Below are 10,079 nucleotides of genomic sequence, written 5' to 3'. Positions count from 1 at the left end.
AGAAACAGATAATCATGCTATTTATATTCTGGAACACACCTATTGTTGGCATTTGACATGTTTTCTTCACATCAAACAGTATTTATTCTTCCAAGTAAGGGATTATGTTGATGTGTTAAAACAGTGCCAAACCTTATGGGAGATTTTCACACAAATAGCTTCTCATTAGAGAACAAGTGGAAACAATTCTGTTTCCTCACTGATCACTAAATAGATAGAGTAACGTTTGAATCAAACCTCACAAATCACATGGTCACAGAAAACAGACCAGAGCATCCAAAGACCTCTTGGCTATGATATATGCAAAATAATGTCATGTAATCCAGGGTTCAAGTTCTAGGAAGCCAGATTTAGACTGAATATCAGAAAAAGTTTTTAACTGTTAGAGCAATACAACAATGGAACCAATTATCTCGAAAGATAGGTAGTGTTCTAATGCTGGAGACATTCAAGAGAAAATTGAACAACCATCTGTCAGATCAGCTTAAATTTGGATTGCTGCGCTGAGCAGGTGGTTGGATTCAATGGCTTTATAGGTCATTTCCAACTCAATTATTCCATGATTCTGTGTCCTCAGCTGCCAGTTAAGGTGATGCCACTGTTTTGATAAAATGATACAACTGATACCAATCAAACTCCCTAAGCAGAGTGTGTCCAGGATATCTGTCCTAGTCACATATGAATGCACTATAGTAATTGTCAAGAAGCCAACACCTACTCTGAAGATCTATTCCTTCCAAAAAAGAAAGCACAAAAGAGTGGTTGCCATTCCTATGCCTTGTTAGCTTGGGAGCTGAAGTCAAAATTAATAATTGCAGTCAAAACATCAGAAGGGCATCAAGGTGGGGAAGGTGAATGTGGACATTGCTAGCACCAGTATTTTGCAGTTCCCAAATATTTCCTTTTGGGTAAACTGAAATCAAAAGAAGAGAGCATACCATTAATGCTACATTTAACACTTGTAGATTTTTATTTAATTAAATCAGCCATTGTACACGTTGCAGCTATGTATTGTTAGTGTTTGTTTGTTTGTTTGCTTGTTTGTTTTTAAACCTTTTAACTAATACATGCCCTCATAGATATATTCAGTTAGTGTTATCACCATGGGAACAAGATGCTGATTCATCAACTTAAAATCACCTTCTCACAGTATTCAAGTTCTCTGATAACACGGCAAAAATTCAAAATCAAAAAAGGAGAATAGCCATTATGCTGTTACACAGAACATCATCTGCACCGCAAATAACACAACAGAAATGCATTTCTTGTAGAGCCCCAGTCTTGAAAGTCAACCAGTGATGTTCTTGACAATGAGAAATGAGCTATTGTGTGTCCTGATATGGGTCTCCTCCTTCCATTTTGGCACTCACAAGTGCTTGCATCCTGACCGCCAACTGAATATATATATTTGCAAAAATGCAAATACATATATATATTTGCATGGCACTTTAGGTAGCATTTTTAACAGGAAACCAAAACCTCTTTAAAAGTTTCCTTTCTCTCAGCATAGTTACTTTAATGAGGATGTGCCATTTATTTTCAGCATTCTGAGCACTGAGTAAGTCATCATTTTTGTATACAAGAAGGAAAGGCTGGCGAGGTTTTGAAAAATATCAGCCCTGGAGGACTTGACTCATCATTGTGGAATATATTTTGTCTTTATCAAATAACTGATTCAAACTGTATATCATTTTATATGTATATATATAATATATATAATTACATATATGTGTTAAATGCTACAGAGCTCCAGACCACTATTAGAATTAGATACAGACCACAGAATAATTCCAGAGTCACATATGCCCTTCTTGGAAAATCAAAGTGCAGACATTTACAGTTGATTCTTGGAAGTTGGTTAATGAATATAAATTAAATAGCAACAAAAATAAAAATGTCTGATGGATTCATATCCCTTCATAAGCAAAAGTTCAAATTAAAAAAAAAATCTCAAACTGACGGTTAAATCCACTCGCTCAGTGCTAAGAGAGATGAGAAACTGTTGACATGATCACACACAAGTTGTGGTTTTCTTTTTCCAATGCCACATGCATGTACCAGGTTACAAGACATTCTTGATAGAATGTGATAAATTTAGATTAACCTTTCTTGAAGAGTGGGCAAGGGCTTCTTTTCCCCTGTCAAGTTATCTACAGTGCAGTGGCCAGCAGACTGGAACCACCTATTAGACAAGTGTGGCTTGCTAAAGCAGTGATGAGAACAGGAAACTACAGTAGTTAGAGCTGTTTAATGCACCCTGCCTCCTGTCTTGATCTAAAAGGGCTGAATACAGTATGCAAAGAGATATAGCTGCTAGCAAGTTATATCTAGCGGAGTATTTTATTATTATTATTATCCAGGAAATCCTGAGGTGCCTTCCCAGGAGTCAGAAAAGCAGTGATGGCTGCAATCAGCTGTCTTTTTAAGGGAAACAGCTGGAATTTGAGAATCGTTTCATCCTGACTCTTAAAAACTTTGAAGTCAGGTAGATCATTAAGATGGAAGTCCTATAAACACAGGAGTTTGACATGCTTCTTTCTCAGTAGATCCAAGTATTATACCCAATGGATTGTGTTAGCAACATTACATGAATTGATCTTCAACAGACGCTGAAGTCCCCAGTGCTCAAAGTAGTCACAACAGGCAGTGTTTCTTTCTTTTTTTTTCAGTCTCGTGAGTCCAAGCACTTTAGCTATTTACAGATTAATGTTAATATCCCCTCTTTTAAAAAAAATGCATGTACATTGTCACTTGAAGAGGCCTGTGGAAGAAACTTTATGTTTATGGGTCTGGTGCAGAAGCAAAAGAACAGAGATGGCAAACACAGCAAGTTTCCAGCACAGCAAAAGAAGTTGACGACTCTTAGTAGACAAACCATCCCAAATGAAGGATGCTATCTTTGGTCACAAATTAGCTTACAGATCTTTAGAAAGAAAAAAGAAAAAAAAAACTACTTTATATGCCCATAGTAGAAATATCAGTGTCCCCTGGAGATTATGTTAAGTTATAACATTTACAGCAAAAGAAGAAAGTGAATCCTGGATATTAAAATGGATATGTATGTTGGTCTGTGGATGAGATTTTGCAGCATCTCATTTGGCCTCTTTCTTCCACTCATCTTTGCAGAAATGTCTTAGTAGTTGCTGAAGGTCATGCTGAAGGTCATCCCGGGGTAGTGCTTCTGGTGTGTCCTCCAGCAATTCCACATGAATACGGTTTCCGTACTGGTCCTTAACCACAGTCCTCTTCTGTGTACTGGCTTTACTCATTGTTGTCCTACAGGAAAATGAACCCATAAAAAAAAGAATAAATGCAACAGTTCTTAAGAAGGAAATGGAATGTTCCTTCTTAATGCAATTCTTTATACAATTATGTTTTAAAATGACAGCATGGATCTTGAGCTGTGATAGATCTGATCAGAGTGGCTACTGTTCAGTTGAAAAGGGGCCTGGAAAAATGCTAAATAAAGCCTTGAGTCTCTCTCTCTCTCTCTCTCACACACACACACACACACACACAAACACACAGAGGTGGGTATTCTCTGTATATTTCTTAAATAGTCTTGTTGGTTAATTTATATTCTGGTTAATATTATGTTACCAGAAATTTAGGGTTGTGAGCTGCCTTGAATGTTGTTGCAGAAAAACAGGAAACAACAAGAACAAGAACAACACATATTCAAATAACTACTTCATATACCTGTGAAGTGATTCTGGCCCAGGAAAACTTGTTTAAATCCTTTATAATTCAGATGTTACATGAACATTTGTTGCATTTTCATTTTAACAAAATAAGAGACCTATGCACTGGATTTAATAATTTAATTACATTATTAAATTAATTATTGGCATGGTGATAATTACCTGTGTTTGCTACATATTGCTATTGTATCGTCAAAAGGACTAATTAAATGTCTTTCGTTGTACAAAAAGAAATTGCTGTTTATGAGTTTGTTCCTACATGCCAAAATGTCTACAGATAACTAAAGAAAACATTATAGGCAACTGATTACAATATCAAATAATAAAACTCAAATAATAAAAATAATAAAATAAAATGTTCGTGCATGTGCGCGAGCGCGGGGGTGCCCTGCCTTCCCCAGCTGGTCCGCGGACCAAAAAAGGTTTGGGGACTGCTGCCTTATGGTATCAAACAAGGAATAAGTGAACAGTGCTACACAGGATTTACCGGGATATGTTGCAGCTTTGTAACTTTCTGGTAGAACACTGTTCTAGCAGAATTTATTATGCTGTTCTTGTTGCTAACATTTTATTAAAACAAGTTTCATCATTTCCTTTATTTCTGATGTTCAGACCTTCACTGTCACTGCTACCACCTTCCAACTTACACTTTACAAAAATAAAATATATCTTCTTCACAGACAATAGCTAATATATTGGTATTATTCAAAGCATGTAAAATAGACTTACTGGCTCACAACAATAAGGGGGAGAATTTTGTTATTTGTTTTGAAAAAAAGTGTCAAGAGATAATTTGTTCACTATACACCCACATTATCTTTAATTTTTCCCCTATAATCTCAATGATTTGTAAGTAGGCACAACATATTTTTCTATAGGCAACAATTCTAAATAGCTGGCTATATAGCCCCGGGTAGGTGGGGCTCGTCAGCCATGGAAGGCAGCCCATCTAGGAGAAGGAAAACTCTGATTTCAAACCTCCACTGCCCTGTGGCTATATCCACTCATGGAAAAGGCTTCAGGAGTTAACCTTGAGGCAAAATCCGGAGCTGGAGTCCCGAAGGCAGCATGTGTCGTTCTGCCAACTCCTGCGACACTGCTGGAACCAGTTGTATTGGCTCTTGCCTTTCCATTGGACCATTTCAGCAACGTGGAGAGGGGGGATCTGCTGCTTGGGTAACAGCCTATCCTCCATATTACTTGACCCAGGCTTCATGCTCTGGAGAGGACACTCCTCGATACAGAGCACGGTGCCATGGTCTCTCTAGACTGAAGGATGCCTATGATAGCTCAGTCATTTAGCTATCTAGCTGCAGAAGTAACAAGTTGAGAGTTAGAATCCTCCTCTGTGCCTCCAGAGAGAAGAGCCAGTCTGTGTGGCCTTGGGCAAGCTGCAGTGTCCCAAGATTACCCCCCCCCCAAAAAAAAGGAATGGTAAACCATCTCTGAGTAGCTAAAAATCTCTGAAAAAAAACTTTTCTTCCTTATAATTTCAAACACTTAATGTTCCTTAGGGACATATACTGTTCATTAGAGATATTCGCATATATATGCATATATATGATTTGACACAAGAACTTCAGAAAACAGATGGTACTCATTGCCACTTTACTGATTCTCAAAACCTAACTGACAGTGCTAACTCTTAACTGTCTGTCTATCTCACACCTCCTTTTTAAAACAAAACAGAATTTATCCAGCAAGGGATCACACAAATCAATTCAATTCAGTTTCATTCACAGACATTCTTTTGCACCTCTCAGCTGTCATATCCATCACTCCTTGCACATAACCCCTGTATAATCAATCCACTTGGTCACTTACCATGTGAACAAATATAAACCTATACAAAAATATACACAGGGCAAAATCATCACCAATATGTTTACAAACAGGTAATACAGAACTTTGGGAAGATAAAGAAAAGGGAGATTTTATAGTATCTCACATGTTTAGAGTAAGTACAACATATTTTTTAAAAGACATACAATGTGGAAGACACAAACACATATACAGGTGTAAATTACACATGGGGGGAATAAGAGACTGTATGCACCTAACTGCAATTCAACAGTGCAACAAGTCACTAAATATGTTAATGTGATATTCTTCATTGAAAGATTTCAGGACAGCTCATTAGAGAACTCATTCATGCTCTCTCAAAACTGACATTAAACTAGTGCCATATATTTCTCTTAACAAAAGCTTGGAAAAATCACTATTAATTTTATAAAAAATAAAATTGTACTACAGTTCCCAAGGTCCCCCAGCCAGAATGCTAACTGGGGGAATCTGGGAGTTGTAGTGAAAAAAAATTACTTGTCTTTTAAAAAGATCAAACATTTTGGTTTTGAACCAGTTTTCAGAGTTACCACAGTATGGCAAAAGGTCAATTTTCCTCATTCTTCCAATGGGTGTCTATGGATAGAATGGGGGTTTCAAACCATGTTGTCATGACAGATACCAAAGCAGTCATAATATCTATTCTGGCTTAATTGAACTGATGCAAAATGAGATGATCTTAGGCAAGCAACACCCTGTAGTATGACTCAAAGGAACCTGGAGATGAAATCCAAAAAGGAAAGGTCAAATGAGTTGGGTTTCTTTAGTCTAGAGAAGAGATTGTAATGAGGCAGTATTGTAGCTATTCTTCAATATCTGGAGGGCTATCAGAGAGATGAAGGCACAAATTTAATGTTGAATTTTCCAAGATTGTATATTTACAAATGTTGGGAATGAATGGCATCATCTATTTCAAAGATAGCCGTTTCTTCTATCATGCATATTCCCTCCCCTTCACAAAACTCTGTTAGTGCATACCATTTCATAAATTTGCAAGAATGCTTATACCATACTAAAAAACAAAGTTGATTTCTCCATTTCTCACTATTTCTGTTAGTTTGTTAATTTTTTGCTCCTAAACATGTCATTGCCATGCCATCCCAAACCTTTTAACAACTGAGCCATCCTCTTTCACGACCTCTTTTTCTACTAGTGGGGGGACTTCAATTTTCATTTTGTTACCTGCATAACTCAGGGCCTGAACAAAACAAGAAAGAAATTGGTAACAAAATACCTTAAGCATAACTTTAATTATTTCAACCTAGTGAAATACCACAACTCTTAAATCAATGAAGAAAATAATAGTGAAATAAATCTTCATGTGTGTCATCTTATTTTTTTAGCAGTGTCAAATATCCTGTTATCATTTTAGAAATGCAGAACTGCAGAGCTTAGAAAAAATTATCAATGGAACCTAGTCAGTTCTATCGTGGCCATTTAGAAATGGCATTACTGCAGTCTTCTGCTATTACTATACTCTATTCAGTCATGATGGGAGCACAGAAGATATTTCCTGTCCATTGTCTCATTGATCACAGAAACAGGCTGTCTATATGAATCTCTTTATGTGAAGCAAGCTCCTTAAAAATCAGGGTTCTGGCCTACATGGTGGGATTATGTGAGGTGCAGCAGCCTCTCTCTCTTTAGGCAGGAGCTTTCCATGACTAATGACATGACAGAGGGATAAAGCTAGCATGCTCCCTCTACACACATGGATTCTTTAAAAAATGACTGAATAGCGCTCCTTTGTTTTGAAATGTCTAGAGCCTCAACAGGATCTGTAACTCACTGCACTGCTACACAACTTTTTCTCCAGTAGCATTTTCAGAAAAGATAAAATGACCCTCTTTCAAGGAGATGGTCCTTTTTCTTTGACAGAATCAAGAGCAGTAGCAGGAGGAAAACAGAAAGAGTGTCTTTTTTTTTTTTAATCTAAATCTCTCATAGTTTCATACACAGTTGTCCTACACTTTTGCCTCCAAGCAGAAGGAGGAAAAGTCACAAGAAACTATACCTTCTTGGCAGTACTGAGAAGAGAAGAAAGAAGAGAACAAGGTCCTTACCGGTACCGTTTCCCAGAAAATAAGACAGGGTCTTATATTAATTTTTGCTCCAAAAAACACATTAGGGCTTATTTGCAGGGAATTTTTTTTTCATGTACAACTATCTACGTTTATTCAAATACAGTCATGTCATCTTCTGGTTGCTGCACAATGGTGGAGGGCATGGATTTCACTTAACTAGGGCTCATTTTTGGGGTAGGGCAAAATCATACTAGGGCTTATTTTCAGGTTAGGTCTTATTTTAGGGGAAACAGGGTAGCTAAGTTTTTTTTTTTTTTTAAGTTACAAGCGATCTCACAGGACTTCTTGGAAGTTTCATGTGAATTGTTTTTTCTGGAAGAAACACTATGCCAAAGAAAGAAAGAAAGAAAGAAAGAAAGAAAGAAAGAAAGAAAGAAAGAAAGAAAGAAAGAAAGAAAGAAAGAAAGAAAGAAAGAAAGAAAGAAAGAAAGAAAGAAAGAAAGAAAGAAAGAAAGAAAGAAAGAAAGAAAAGAGGAGTATGGTCTCATTTTTGTCAGAAGTCAGGAAATCTTCCTGATGCAGATGGAAGTCACAGCATTTAGAGACCTGAAAACAGCTAAGAACAAGAAATGTTATGAGTACTCATCATTCTCGTTATGTGTACTCCAGGAACACCGCAGTAAATGTTGCTGAATTTAGTTACTGACGATGAAGCTCCTGTTAGAGGTGGAGAGATTTCCCAGTGTAAGAGTTGAAACTGAGAGTATGTAATGTAATTAATGTAATACAGAGATGACATAGAAGGAAAACATTTTGATCACGTTTTATTTTTGTTTTTTAAATCTATTTTAAAATGCACTGTACAGTATCTACTTGAAAAGGAACTTCCTATGTATGGAAGGATCTTCCCTTCCCATATTTGCATCTATATTATTCCAGCTTGAAACTTCCTACACAATTGTCAGAAAGAGAAAAATAGTTCACCTCTTCAAAGTCATCTTTGGCTGATGGAAGATCAGTCGCTAAACTGGCATCTCCATGCTGTTTCTCCATTCGCTCTCCATGCACTACTGTAGTTTTTATCACTTTGCTGACTTTGCGGCCTTCTACTGGCTCAGATTGAAATTGTGAGGCACTCGATAAAACACTTGGCTCAGAAAACGTTACCTGGTAAAGAAAGGTTTCATAGATAACCTCTGTTCTCATGTCCAGGACCAGAAGCCATTAATTGTTTTGCTAGTGTCCAGAACGAATCATACAACACAATTTTGCTACTCAGTTGTAAGGCTTATAAGGCATAAATAAAACTGAAAAGTTTATCTGTAAAGATTCTCAATCATCCAGGTGAGATTATCTGGAACTTGAGTCATGGCAACTGGACTTCTTTCTCATTAGGCTGAAATGTTTTGCTACTGACGAAGCTACTTGGATGAGTACCAAAAGGTTTCAACCTAATAAGAAAGACATCCAGTTGCCATGACTCCACTTCCAGAAAAACTGAAGAGTTGTCTACAACATATACTATCCCTTTCCCACGTAATTTTGCAACAAATTGAGGAGTCACACATTTCCTCACAAAATCTTTAGGAAAATGTTCTTTCTTTATTCGTATCAGAGTGTTGCACAATTTAAAATTATGGACATATATGAAACATAGGTATAATTAAAAGCAAATTAAAATGTTAAGATAATTTTTGACCAGAAGTGGGCTACTTCGTTAGTGTTGTCTTGGCCATTTGCTAGATCTTCTTTTGCACACATGCTGTGGCATAAATAGCGTGCACAGAAAAATCGTGTTGTATCCAAATAACCCTATTTTACTTAATTATTCTTTGATCTTCCTACTTTACTTCAAAGTCTGTTAAGTGACTTCCAGATGGTCCAGACAGGGTTCTTGTCCTGGAAAACTGGTCACCTTCTTTAGGAATGAATATAATTCTAACTAAAGATGGCCACAAACTGCCAGTTTAGCGGTTTGTGCTGGTTCATTTATTGGCTGAACAGGTGTTTGGCATTTCAAAGCCCTGCCTTCTCCAGTGGGTGCCCACTCAGAGGTAGTACCCAGAGGAGATAGAACAGGGAAAGAAGAGAGTGGGTGCCTGCTGGAGAAGGTGATGCTTTGAAGCACCGAACACCTCTTTGGCTGATAAACAAACCAGCACAAATTGGTTCATGACAATCTCTAATCCTAACTTTATTTAAATGGCATAAAATACATGGAAACCTTGTTCCAATATCTTTGCAAATGAAAAAAGAATGTTTGCAGTTTTGTTATGAACACTATAATATATAAATATCCTGTATGCTTACTAACGGTACTTCCTTTTGTGAATACTGTAAGGCAAGTAGCTTTCTTCCTTAGTGTTCTCTACCTATTCTAGAAATGGCTGTTGCTCCCCTAACTCAAGCCAACCCAGCAGATCATTCAATTGCTGGGCAACTTTAAGTGGCAAAATGAGATGCAAAACAAAGCACCCGCCTGCCAGCGGGTGAGCTATGGGTTTTTAATAAG

The 10,079-nt window shown here is 37.1% G+C and overlaps 1 protein-coding gene across 50 annotated transcripts in view; it reads right to left on the bottom strand.

The window, feature by feature from the left end:
• Positions 1-947: 947 nt before the first annotated feature.
• Positions 948-10,079, bottom strand: part of ANK2 (ankyrin 2) — a 328,145-nt gene continuing 319,013 nt past the window's right edge. For 49 of the 50 annotated variants that reach the window (XM_078376593.1, XM_078376594.1, XM_078376595.1 and 46 more), the window contains 3 exons: positions 8,552-8,734; positions 6,650-6,741; positions 948-3,276 (listed from right to left, as the gene is read on the bottom strand). In XM_078376593.1, coding sequence (XP_078232719.1) covers positions 3,093-3,276; positions 6,650-6,741; positions 8,552-8,734 — 459 coding nt within the window. In that variant the 3' untranslated portion in view covers positions 948-3,092. The remainder of the gene's footprint in view (positions 3,277-6,649; positions 6,742-8,551; positions 8,735-10,079) is intronic. The other variant, XM_078376614.1, reaches the window with a different exon arrangement.

Source organism: Pogona vitticeps, chromosome 5 (genome assembly GCF_051106095.1).
Source record: "Pogona vitticeps strain Pit_001003342236 chromosome 5, PviZW2.1, whole genome shotgun sequence".
NCBI lineage: Eukaryota > Metazoa > Chordata > Lepidosauria > Squamata > Agamidae > Pogona > Pogona vitticeps.
The sequence above is the reverse complement of the archived record's forward strand: the minus strand, read 5'-3'. Positions and strand labels throughout refer to the sequence as shown.